This window comes from Crassostrea angulata, unplaced genomic scaffold (assembly GCF_025612915.1).
Source record: "Crassostrea angulata isolate pt1a10 unplaced genomic scaffold, ASM2561291v2 HiC_scaffold_59, whole genome shotgun sequence".
NCBI classification, from domain to species: domain Eukaryota; kingdom Metazoa; phylum Mollusca; class Bivalvia; order Ostreida; family Ostreidae; genus Magallana; species Magallana angulata.
Window position 1 is genome coordinate 173,457 of NW_026441614.1, and position 13,759 is coordinate 187,215.

At 34.3% G+C, this 13,759-nt stretch overlaps 1 protein-coding gene and 2 pseudogenes across 1 annotated transcript; all 3 read left to right on the forward strand.

Annotated features, from left to right (window-relative positions):
• The first annotated feature begins 3,307 nt into the window (after positions 1–3,307).
• Positions 3,308–5,433, forward strand: LOC128168854 (uncharacterized; annotated as a pseudogene).
• Positions 5,434–9,336: 3,903 nt separating this feature from the next.
• LOC128168855 (uncharacterized) lies at positions 9,337–11,298 on the forward strand. The gene is made up of 4 exons (XM_052835012.1): positions 9,337–9,665; positions 10,274–10,407; positions 10,511–10,581; positions 10,717–11,298. The coding sequence occupies exons 1-4, from the start codon at positions 9,337–9,339 to the stop codon at positions 11,296–11,298; spliced, it is 1,116 nt and encodes a 371-aa protein (XP_052690972.1).
• Positions 11,299–11,767: 469 nt separating this feature from the next.
• On the forward strand, positions 11,768–13,375 carry LOC128168864 (uncharacterized; annotated as a pseudogene).
• Positions 13,376–13,759: the final 384 nt, after the last annotated feature.

The window sequence follows — 13,759 nt, forward strand, 5'->3', positions numbered from 1 at the left end:
TTTACAAATTCGGTGTTTATAACTTCAAAATCAGTTGAACAGAGTGCAAAAAATTAAGTAAATTTCAACGTCATATCTTGGATACGGTGTAACCAATTTCTATTCATGTTTACGGGGGGGGGGGGGGTCATTTTTCTATGGGGGTCATTTTTCTTCATGTTGAACATGAAGAAAAATAACCCCTGGGTCTTTTTTCTTCAGAAAAATCCAATTATTCTTCAGCTAGGGGGGTCATTATTCTACGTCGAAAAATGACCCCCGGTCATTATTCTACGGGGGTCATTATTCTTCATTACACCGGCAATAGCACATCTGACATGATACAAATTGACAAATGTAAAGTCTACAAGTTTGTCGAATTTTGACATGACCTTATATGGCAACTGCCTTGCTGCGGTAAAAGGCATGCCGTAATCGCCGGAATGGACGAAAAATAAACATAATATTCAGCTAAACTGTTGCAATAAGCTTTTAATGAACGACACCTTTTCTATCGAAAATACCAGATTATTTTTAGAAAAAAATTTGAGGTATGATTAAAACTGGACCAAACAGGAAGAGGTTCATGTATATAAAAAAAATCGTTGCCGATGTGACGAATGCGCTAATTTCCGTAAAATAATTTTCATGGTATTATAAAAGGGAATGCCTAATATCTTATTTTCTAAAAAAAAAATTGACATGTAATTCAAACTGGAATTTAAGTTAATGCGTACTCTTTTCTAGAAATGAGACGGATCAAGAAATTTTCTAAGGGGGTAAGTTTATTTTGAGCAGCATGGGGTTGGAAGACCGCCGTGAGGTCCCGTGTACCTCCATTGGCTCTGACTTCTTAGAATTTTGAGAGAGAATTTTTAACCGGCTTTCCGATTATTGAAATAGTAAAAATGGCGGGAAGGCGGTGGCTGCCGAAAAGGTACCCTTCTTGTACCGATAACTCCTCGAACAGTTTTCAAGATAGGAAGTTGTTCTTTTGCAGATCAATTATACATATACATGTATTAGAGGTATGCAAATTGCTAGGATTTGATTTCTGATAATTTATGAAAAAATATCAGCTGTTGAACTTAGTCATTTCATTGTATATAGAGTACCCCATTTCTTTGGATAGGTAGTATTTATCAATTCAGGACTGACAAATGGATTATGGATGCTGTTCACACAAAAGAAACCGGTTTGCTGTCACATTGACAGCTTTACTCTTGTTATTTTTCTGAATTAGTTAGAATAAACGACCTGCAAAGATTTGGTATTTTTCGCGGAAAAATTTATGTTACTTTACATGTATTTATGAAGTGAAAGATAAATAATAACACTATCTTCAATAATAAAAAAAAACCAGCGCATATTTTTGTGCGCCGTAAATTTAGGTTTTTGCTATGTGAGGCACTGTAGCTCCCAGGTCGTCCATCCAAATTTTTCAGACCGGGAGCTACAGACCTGCAGCTAGTTCACAAGTGGCTGTAAAGCTGTATTAAAATAATAGCTCTCCAGAAATTTTTTATCAACCAACTTCACAAAGTGAGTCTGTATTGAACCGACATTCAGGACGTCATACTCATATCCCGTAATAATTGCTTGAAATAAAAAAATGCCAATTTTTACCTGCATGATATGCTTTTTTCCCTATATATTGCCGACAATGCAATGAAACATTTCTTAAAATAATTTATACACATTTTAATTTCACGACAGTTAACCTTATCTTTGGAATTTTTATTTATTTTTTTAAAGAGCGTGTCGCTTCTTATGTCTCATATTAATCACAATTTCAAAACCAATGTCTTTAAATAGTTTGCTTTTCTTACCGATAACTTTGCAACTCATCTGGCCGACCCCGTGTAATTTTTCGCAAGGGGGGGGGGGAGGTGGGTTCTTGTCCCAACTTTATGGTAGCGATAAGGATGCTTTTGGATACATTTTCTTAATTCAGCTAAGGCCTATACTTTAACAATTTGTTGCATGTACTCTTATAAAAATGCGTATATATCTTGATACAAGTGTATTCAAACAAAGTCATTAAATGTAATTTTTTTCAGTTCTAAGAAGATATCTGAAGCCGATCGAATTCTTCACTCGCATCTTTTATACATTCTCTTGATAAAATGTATACCAATCTTAAAATTTAATTTTCCGAAAAATAATACTTTCTAAGAAATGCTGTTAACCCGAGATAATATGATTATAGGCCTACCAATTTTTTTTTCAATCCGGCCCTATTCCGGCGATTACGGCATGCCTTTACCTGCAGCTAGCCTTTTTCTATCAGTGACGTCCTTGTTTCCATATATGGTCATGTCCAAATTCGACAAACTTGTAGACTTTGCATTTGTCAATTTGTAACATGCCAGCCGTGATATTTCAGAAAACGGAAATACAAATGCAGGGATAACAGATGGAAAGTGTGTATTATAGTAGCAGGTTACATGTAAATAACAAACAGCATTTTACAGCTGCAATTAAGCATCTATTGGAAAAATTGGATTGACGGCCTGTGGGGTCAACTCAAAAGTGTTTATCCCTGAGTTTTTTAGGTTATACGATCAAAATTACACTCATTCATACTCAGGCTCACACATCAATACGATTGCATATTCGGAATTACAAGTTTACATGGCTGGATTTTTGAACCCTCCATACGCCGCTAGACTTCAATTACGAAAAACAAAGTTATTCTTTTTGTGATATATTTGTATATTAAATGGAAAACAAAGCCGACATATCAATTATTTAATCAAATTATAAAGCAATCACATTTAAAACAATTTAATATGACGAATAAAATCATTTTTAAATTAAATAAAATCATCAAAACTGCAATGCATGCAATAATTTAACGTACTAAAAACATTTCTTTTGAATGTTATAAAATTGATTTTAACGAACAAAAGAGGCTTTAAGATTTACTCAGAATTTCAAAAAAATACGTCATTTCAATGGCGTTTTGGAGAAACATTGATTCCGCTTTGGAAAACGAATCCGATTTTTAAGTAGTTTTTGACGAATCTGAAACTGATGATGATGATGATGATGATGATGATGATGATGATGATGATGATGACGTTCCAGTTGTTGACCGATGATTGACAAATGTACGGTATGTTGAAAACTTTGAATACCCACATGAAATTAATCCCTTCTCTCGCCATATGGGTCCTGTGAACCCTGCGGTGAATCATGCTCCCCCTGTGGATTATTTCCACAAACTTATAGCTCCAGACGAAGGCAGGAATCTTACTGAATTTCTTGTTGAGTAAACAAATATATATGCAAATCAGTTTTTGTCAAATCCGCAGTACAACCCTAAGCCATTTTCAAGAACTCTAAAATGGCACGACACAAATGTTGCAGAGATGTCCGCCTACCTAGGCTTGTATCTATCAATGGGAATTGTACGAAAGCCTAGCATTGAGGCATATTGGCAGGAATCTGAGCAATCATATCTTTTTCGCACTCCTGGATTTGCAGAAGTCATGACGCGGGACATATTTCAAATTCTATCCAAATTTCTTCACTGCAATAATAATTTAACACAAATGCCACGTGGAGATGAGAATTACGATCCATCACACAAATTTCGACCAATTCTTGATCTTTTAAATGAAACATTTCCAAAGGCCTATGACTTAGCTCGGGATTTAACCATTGATAAAAGCATGGTCGGATTTAAGGTTTACACTCACATTAACAACATACCGGTATATCAATGGCAAAATATACATGTACAATTTACAAAGAATACGATTTGAATTAGATATTCTATCTACATGCTTTAGATGTAATGTAAATGTTTCTTTATTAATCTTTAAAGGTTATAAAATTCAGTAATATAATGAAACACTTCATTAACATATAGTCAAACGAATTACGATTCAACAATAAACACATGAAATGTTTTTGAATTTAAAAAGGGTAGAAACAACATTGTGCAGTATGTGCCGGCGAAAAAATCACATCAGTGGGGTGCGAAGTTGGTTGTTTTAGCAGAGTCGGACACAGACTACAATGCTGCAATGCAGTTATATGCAGGTTACTGAATATTCAAAGTATTCAATCAACAATTTATTAAAATCATCTCTAATTCCATTTTCAACATTTTTAACGAATTTATAACCATGAAAAAAAGTTTATTTTACATGTTGAGAATATTTTTTATAGTTTTAACTTGTTGGTAAATTGACTCTTCTTGTTTCTTATGGAATTCCTCCTGACTTTGATGTGATAGAATGTGAAATAAAGTGTATATCGAACCTCTTAACTGTAACAAAGAAATATAACATCAAAGCAATCAAATGTGGCTTTAGCAATCTAATTGTTATTAGATGTTAAATCATATTGCATACTAGCGAGTAAGCGGGCGGATCTAACATCTGATTTTAATAAGATTGAAGCCGTAGGAAATTATTCTTAAAATAATCGAAAGTGATGATTGAAGACCAATGGCGTCCATTTACATGCATACTGGCCAATAATAGAATAATGTGATTACTTAACAATAAACAGATAAGCGCATGGGAATAAATGAGAGTTTACTTCAGCGGTGGCCAGTTTAGGTATATAGAAATAGTTTCTGATTGGAGAAAGTATGCATGCTAGAGATTTAGAGGGGGGGGGGGGGGGAGTAATAAATGATATTGTTATGCTATTAACTGAACTGAATGTGGAAAATACAGCGAATGTTGGGCTAATAAAAAGTTATTCCCAAGAAATCTCGTTATCTCTTGATAAGGAAAATACCGAATATTGTACAAATTCAGCGGTTATAATTTTCTGTGTTGATTCCTTTTATGGGTGTTTTAATATTATCGTTTCGCCTTTTTTAATGCTCAAAAGTTAAGAAAATTTACGTTTCCCCCTCTTGTTTTACATCTTCTCAACAAAACTGGTTATCAACTTGGATCTTTTACATACGTTAGAGATATAATCGCGTTTAGCTTGCTTTCCTGTCTGTATTAATTGCTGCGGAACACTGGTATACTTTACATACGCTAAATCTTTTATATCATACAATGCTAATGAAACCAACAAACAGAGTTTATTGTCAAATCGCAAAATTTATGACACCCCCCCCCCCTTAATGTATTTACTGCAAATAATTTGTCAATAGGTAGACAGGGTGGTGCAGCTAGGAGTGTCCACGGTGTAGGGTATGAGGTGGTGATGCAACTGATGGAACCATATTTGTACAGATATCACCACCTCGTGTGTGACAACTATTTCAAGAGCCCGGCTCTCTGCTCTACCCTCTTTGATAAAGACACCTACATGACTTGCACTGTCAGGGTCTACAGAAAAGAGATGCCCAAGTCTTTAAAGAATTTAAAGTTGCAGCGTGGAGAGTCACTGGTAAAGCAAAGCGGACCCATTATGGCACTTTCTTATGGTGACCGGAAAACCGTAACATTTATGTCCACGCTATCCCAGCCCAAGTAAATTTATACTATAAATCATTAGATGATTATGGTGATTTTAAAGAGTAAAATATATATATCCTTCACGACGTCATAAACGTATAGTCACTTCTCCCTTTTATTTCCTATGAATTTCATATCATCTTTACTCGATTTTTACTATATAGATTGATTTTAAATTTTTAGAAATGTAATAGTATGATATTTATTATTTATTACATTGATAAATCTAATTACAGTATTGATATTAATAAGTTAAGATATAATATATTTTAGCAATACATGTAGTTTTATATTAAATCACCCAGGTAGAACACCTAGGTTTACCTGGCTTAAGTTAATTAATGCCCTTAGGATATATGGTCCTTATATGGTCAATCAAAAGGTGTGGTTTTACAGAGAGAATCTATTGGTTTTTAAGTTTGTATAGTTGGGTTTCATTGGTCTTTGGATTTCCCTCAAGAAATTCTTTGTGTTTTAAGACATTCTTCATATTAAAGCTAAGGAGACAAGACTTGATGTGTACGACTTAGAAAGACCTTTTATACATATATAGACTTTACTTCATCTCGTATAGGTAAGCTAACATTAATTATTTCTAACCATAACAGAAGCGCTAATATTTAATTAATGGTACATATCCTGTAATTTAGCAAATCTAATTATCCTTTTGCACTTTCTTAGTAAGAGTGATTTTTGAGTGAAAGAATATTTATTAAAGTATATTAAGCTTCAAGAACTAGAGGTAATACTAGTGAAAACCTTATTTTAAAGCAATCTGTATTTTAGTATTACTTATTGAAATATATATGTAATTTGTAGTGTCTGTCTCTGCTGTGTAAGCTATAAAAGCAAAGTGCACACTCATAGGGCGTGGGACTGCCCATTCCAATATGAATGGTATGGATTATGTTTTATCATTATTATTATAACGAATGTCAAATTTTAAGACATCTAATATATAACTCATATATAGCTGTAAAGCATTTTCATGACCTGTATGGATAAAATGTGTAATTACATGTATAATTACATATAAGAGTTATTGGCCTTTAATAAGAGTAAAATATAACTGTGTCCATAATGTATTTTATACATATCACTTAGTATTGTTATATTTCATTTCAGAGCACGGGTCAAAATGCATGATAGAAGCTATGTACAGTGTAATTGGAAACTTTCATTTTATATCAATATGTAGTATTACCTATTATAACAGATGAGAGTATAGCACAACTGCCACAAGCAATACATGTCCTTAACCGGCACCACCCCCTCCCCATAAAAAAATGAAACAATTGTCGTTTTATTTGCTAAAATGTGTGTGGTTCAAGATTTTTCTAAAGGACATACCCGATTAGAATTGAAAAAGAGTCGTACGTTTAAAACTAATTTTGTCAAATTTTTTAGATTCATTTGGTTATATTTTGGTCCATTTGGGTAAATAGATGCACCAGCGCAGCTCTTATTTATATATAATCAGGCCATAAATTCAAAATATTTTCAAAAATTAATAGCTATAAATCCAGTGGATGAAAAAAAGGAAAGCAAGTCGAACTCGATGAGTGCTAATACCTGTGTTTAATGAATGGTACAGTAGGATATGCGCAAAAAAGTCCCGTCTACTCTTTCCTACCCTTTATTTATTGGAATATTAAATCCGATTATAAGAGTCAAATTAAAAATCAAGTACGGATATGTACCTGTTTATCAAAAGTAAAACTACTCATAAATTTATCTACAGTGCATCGTTATGGAACTACACAGAAAGTTTTATATACAGAATAACTGGCAAACTAATTAGGACTATATAGCCCCCCCCCCCCCCTCTCTTGAAATGTATATACTGAAAACAGATTATTGGAGTACAACATCCGCACACAATTTAAAGAAAATTTCATGGTTTTTTTTATCATTTTCGCTAGCTAATGTAAGACATCACAAATACCCCAAACCCCCTCACGGAAAAGGAAATGCTAGGTGATGGGAGAGAGAGAGAGAGAGAGAGAGAGAGAGAGAGAGAGAGAGAGAGAGAGAGAGAGAGAGAGAGAGAGAGAGTCGATGTAAATCACAGGTGCGCTAACACCGTTAAAATTAAAGCTTGCTAGTTGGTCTGCCCTACCCTAGCTACCTCCTCTCTTTTCTCCTTTTAGAGGCTTAATTATTGTCTATATATGCTTGTAACAAATTAAATCAATTTCAAATTCTAAATCAAAACTGAATTTAACACTACAACACTCTCTCTGTGTGTGTCTGTGTGTCTGTCTGTCTGTCTGTCTGTCTCTCTCTCTCTCTCTCTCTCTCTCTCTCTCTCATATCGACAATGGCATTGCCATACCCTACAATACACTATTCTTATCTTGATTTTTGTCTTTGAGGTTGTAAATCATTATATCGTCAATGGTTTAAAACTTTATCATAACCTATATTTTGACATGTCGATTATTTCATTGAGGTTCGTTTCATAGCTAAAACATTTAGATTGAACAGATCTTTCTTCGCGAGCCGATTTTTACACAGTTGGGGCGAATACACTTCGGGTTAAAATTGTTCGGGGGGAAATACATACAGGGCAAACACAACCACTTAGATTCGCAGAGCCAACAGTGTTATTTCTAATTTAATTGTTTATACTTCGTGGGGTTAATTCATCAATGTTAATTTAACCATTTTATAACCACTATATAAGAGCTATTAAGACATTTATTTGTAGGAAAGAGCATGTACGAATGATCTTTATTTAGAACAGTTTAATGTTGCTAGGATACAGGTTTCAGATCCATGATTTGATTGGTTAATTTAGATATTGAATCTCGAATTTCGAATCTCGAATCTCGTATTTCGAATCTCGTATTTTGAATCTCGAATCTCGAATGATCCTTCTCGGCTTTCGTAGCTCATTACAAAATGAAGATATTATACATTTATTTATTGGCTGTAATGAACTACATGAATTTATAAACAAATTTGTTGTATATCATTTAGAAACATTATTCAAAGATGTAGATGTAAATATTTTCAATACTTTAAGATTTGATGAGATGTTTTTCTCATCATTGTCAACGGGTATAAAAAATGTAAATACATTTTTTGTTAATTTCTTTTTATCAATATGTAGATTAAGTATATACAAACGACGACAACTGTTTATCAAAAGTCAACAGAAGATGGATGTTACTAAAGTTTGTAAATACATGTTAAGACAATTTATTTCATATAATCATTACCAATTGTGTATCAAGGAAAACAGAAGAATTATTTTCTCCAATTTATTTTTGAATAGAAATCCTCTAGTTAAAGAAACGGAGGGTGTGTTGATATTTATTTTTTAATACTTGTCCTTTTGTATAAATTCATTTGTTTATTAGACATTGCTGTTTTTTAAGAATTGATCTGTACAGTGTGTATTATGTTGAATATCAATCAAAGAAAAAAAAGTGTTGGGCTTGTGATCCGTACATACCGAGTTCGAATCCCGCAGGTGCTTTTGTTGTTACTTACTGAATTTATTTTTTAAGATATTCTTTTTTTGTCCCCAATTTGCAAATTTTCCCCTAATTTGACATATGTATAGTTTATTCATCATTATATCTTTCATAATCAAAAAATTTAAAGTTAATTCGAATGACTTTTTTAAGGTGTGTTATTCAACCTTAAAGGTCATATGAAACGATTTTTAATGAAAATTTGTTTTATGCGGAAATGTGTCAAAAAAGGTATCATAAACAAGAAATTAATTATTCAATAAAAAAATAAAGAAAGATTAAAGCGTTGCAGGTGATCAAAGGTACTCGATCCCAAAAATGATTTCCGATATACGCGGCTTATCTCCCTTTGTGTGTGACGTCAAAAAGACCCACTGAGTGTAAACAAGTATTGTGCGTAACGACAGTATATAGCACAATTTTGCTGCATTTCTTTGAAAATGCCTCAATGTGCTGCATTCAACTGCAACATTCGGTCACAGAAGGGTGTGGCAATGTATCTTTTCCCAAAAGATCCAAAATTTAGACGAATTTGGGTACATAATCTTCGACGAGATGGGTTTGTAGCTACAAAGACTTCAAGGTTATGTGCGAGACATTTCACCGATGACCAGTTTTCAATACACCCATCTGTGGCCAAAAAATGTGGATACAAAATAATTGACCTGAAGCCAGACGCTGTGCCAACGATCTTTGACTTCCCAAAGACTGAAACAAAGACGAAGACGCGAAGAAAATCCACGACTTCCTTCAAGCGAAATGCTTTGGAAGTATGTACAGTACATGTAATGCGGAAATATAGGCTTAGTAACAGATAAATTAAAACACTGTATAGAATTTTGCACTTCATTACACACGAATTTTGAAGACATATATCTACTGAAAATGGTTATATCACATAATCATTAAGACCACCGAACATTAACTGGCAAAATTCGAAGTATACACCTGTTACGGCAAAACATTTGAAATGGGTGTGGACAAATTGACGCAAACGTCTGAGAAAACATTACATTGAAGCTTATTACGTATACAGCAAGTTAGAAACGCTGAGATGGATTCAAAATGCACTTCCTATAACTACAGTTTCAATCCAATGTTTTCTCAGACGTCCGCGTCAATTTCCATAGCCATAGCACTGAAATAAAAATTTAATCAATTCACATTCCGTAACAAGAATCTTTTTACTAAACATACAAAATACAAACAAACGATAAAAAAAAACCCACATATGTCCCCCCCCCCCCCCCAAAAAAAAAAAAATAATTGATATATATATATATATTTCTGCATATTCATAGAATTTGGTTTTATTGAAAAGTGATGAAAAATTTAATAAAAACGTGAACATCAAAAATTATAATTTTGTGAATTTCTGATTTGTAATGCAATAGACAAATCGCCTACACAATTTCCAAAACCAAGTGCTATGGGGAAATCACAGACTTCTGTCATGGATGCTAGTCTTGCAGATCCATGCCTGTCAAACGAACACGATATCAGCATGAGAGGTACAATGGAAAGGGGAACACTGTTGCATCAAATATATGTGTTTTTCGTGTAAACTACATATTTTTGTCGCCGAATATTCTATTTTTATAAATTTTCTGATAGAGTCTGCGACAACACTGAACTGCGATTCAAATGTCACCCAAACGTTCCATGCATTCACCCAAACTTCTAACGTAATTTTTATTTAATTACATATTCATTTCTTATAAATATTTTGATTAAAAACAAATGTACTATCAACTAAACTGAAGCAGTCATGCATAGGACCAACTCTATTTCTATTATTTAATTTGAATATCGATATGCAGGAGAGCCTAAACATCAGTATTCAGGCATCTCCCCAAACAGGGGAAATAGGGATACAAGTTGATATATATGGCAGTGATAGGGACACAGTAGAAACAGAAGAAGAACCGGATGACAATTTGGAGGAATCTGATTCCGAAATGGACGACTCGGACATAGAGTGGAGCCTGTCGAATAACGAAGATGATGAAGAGATGAAGCCAAAGAATGTAAGCAGTATAAGTGGTGACACCAAATTCATTGTATATAAAAGCAGCCTGGAGCAGCTCCTTCCCTCCCAATGCTTGCTCTGTGGAAACCCCAAGCAGGACACTGACTTTGAATGGCGTGTGTTGGGCACTGTTGTGCACATCCAGTCCACATGCAACAGATGCGATTGTCTATGGGAATGGGCCAGTCAGCCATTTACAGGAATGATGCCATGGGGTAATTTGGTTTTTGCTGCCGCAATCCTGTTTAGTGGCGCAAGTCCACTCAAAGCCATAAACACGTTAAAGTTTGCTGGAATTCAGTGTTTCAGTAACAGGACATATTTTTCCCTGCAGCAACTCTACCTAGTCCCAGCTGTTGAAATGGTGAGTTGAAATGTATATTTAAAAAAAAGGACAGAAAAAATACGGTATGAAATTCTTATTTTTACGAGTACTTAAATCCGCGAGTCCGTTGTTTTGTATTAAATCGCAAGAATATAAAATCGCAATAACCAATGTTGGTTATAATTTCCTATAGTTCAAAACTATCAGAAAAATAAAATTAAGCGAGACTTTAAAATCTGCGAGGGTTGCTTCTTACGATTTTACGCGGAAATTGATTTCTCGCGTTTAATTAGGAATCTACAGTATATGCATCAAAATTGTTTCAATGAAATTAATGAAAATGCATTTAAGAATATAACAGGGAATTTCTATTAAACATATGAAATGTCGAATATCGAAGAAATTCAATCCATCATAGTTTCATGGTTTAATTATGCATTTTATTCACAGGTATGGCAGAAAAATCAGCAGGAAATGTTCGATTCTCTTAGAGAAAAAGCGCTTCCGGTAAAGTTAGGGGGTGACGCAAGATGCTGTTCACCGGGCCATACAGCGAAGTTTGGGTCGTACTCCCTCATGAACCTGGACACATCAAAAGTTCTAGATGTTCAGCTGGTCCAGGTATTTTCGTTGTCGTTGAAAGCCGCTATCATGTTTTATATCAAACATTAACAAGTTATAATGTATGATTAATTAAACAGTTTTACTGCATTGTGTAGTATTTGTTAGATTTGTACTTCTGTAGTTAAATAATTAAAATTGTTGATTGTATTTACTCAGAGCAATGAAGTACACAGTTCTTATCATATGGAACTGGAGGGGTTGAAGAGAAGTTTGGCACGACTGGAGGAGGAAGACATCGACATCTCACATCTTGTGACTGATCGACACAGTCAAGTGAAATGCTATATGAAAAGAGATCAGCCGCATATCGTCCACCTGTTTGATGTTTGGCATGTTGCGAAAGGTATTACAGTCGTAAATTTATTTTCATTTAATGTCGTATTATATATAAATATGTATTTCATTCTGTAACATTTTTAATTTTTTTTTATTTCTAAGGTGTGTACAGGAAGCTACACGCAATATAAAAAAACCGCGTATGCGATGTAGTTGGTGAATGGTCTCACTCCATCAGCAACCAATTATACTGGTGTGCTGCATCCAGCAACGGTAATGGTGATCTGATATCACAGAAATGGCTTTCCATTCTTAACCACGTCATAGATGTTCACGAGGGACATGGCGACCTTTATCCCAGATGTTTACATGGACCTCTAGATGATAGGGATTGGATAAAGCAAGGTACCTCTCAGAATATAACTAAGGTTGCATATTGCAACCGCTATGATCTATATTTGCACATACGGTTTAACGTTTACTATGTTTGTTTTATTTTAAATAGGTTCCAAAGCATATGTGGAATTGGAGGCGGTTGTTAAGGGGAAACTATTAGTTAACGACATTCAAAAACTCTCCCATATTGGCCAGCCATCCAGCCTGGAATCCTTCCATAAAGTAGTTTGCGCTTTTGCACCTAAAGCTGTGCATTTCTTCTTCAAACAGATGCAGGCTAGGTAAATATACAATAAAATATAACGATAAAATAGAAAAAGCTATATTTCTCAGATACAAATTAAAAAAACACATCTATCCCAATTATTTATTCGTGAATGTGCATTTTTAACATCCGATTTAATATTTTAAAAAAAAATGTTTCAGATTATTCCTTGCAGCTATGCATTTTAACGAAAATAGCTCAAGACAGCTGAGCATGACAAAGGATGGGAATAAGCAATACGCCGTTTCATATCCCAAAGGAAGAGGTGGAGAAGGTGTAGCCAAAGAAGTGAAAGTTGATCAAACCTTCAGTAAGTTTTAACAAAAAGTAAATAATTTTCAAATATTTATTTTTTCACAATTTAACGCAATCCTTCTGCATATTTTAGATTACATTGCTGATCTTATGGACGCTGTGGTGGAATTGCGGAAGCTAAACGACAGCTACGCTAAAGCAAGGGATGCCATTGACCGCCATGTGCAAGTCCCTCCCCCATTTGCACAGAGAACCCCGAAACCACCGAAGGACGTTACAATTCAGAGACACACAACACGTTTTAATTAAAACTTAAGGCTAAAGCAATTTATTTTCATATCGTGTTATTTTTATAATGTACAACATTCTTAGTAATAATTCTAAATAAGTCGCCGAATATTATACGTTAGCGAGGTTCCCCGGGATACCGAAATCCGCAATATTGTTGGCTTGGAAATTTCTGTCTTATAGCTGTCACTACACAAGCTGGCAGTATGCGTCGGTTGTGTCTTCCTAAGCGCCGCCAAATAAATCTTGCAAACCGACGATATGCTAAATGTCGATACAGCCTAAAAACAAAGTCATTAACTGGTATTGGTCTATGTTATGAAACAAACCATTTTTTTTCAATTTCATAGAGCATTGTTTTTGAAAGGAGAAACAGACCTACAACAACATCATGACACTGAGAAA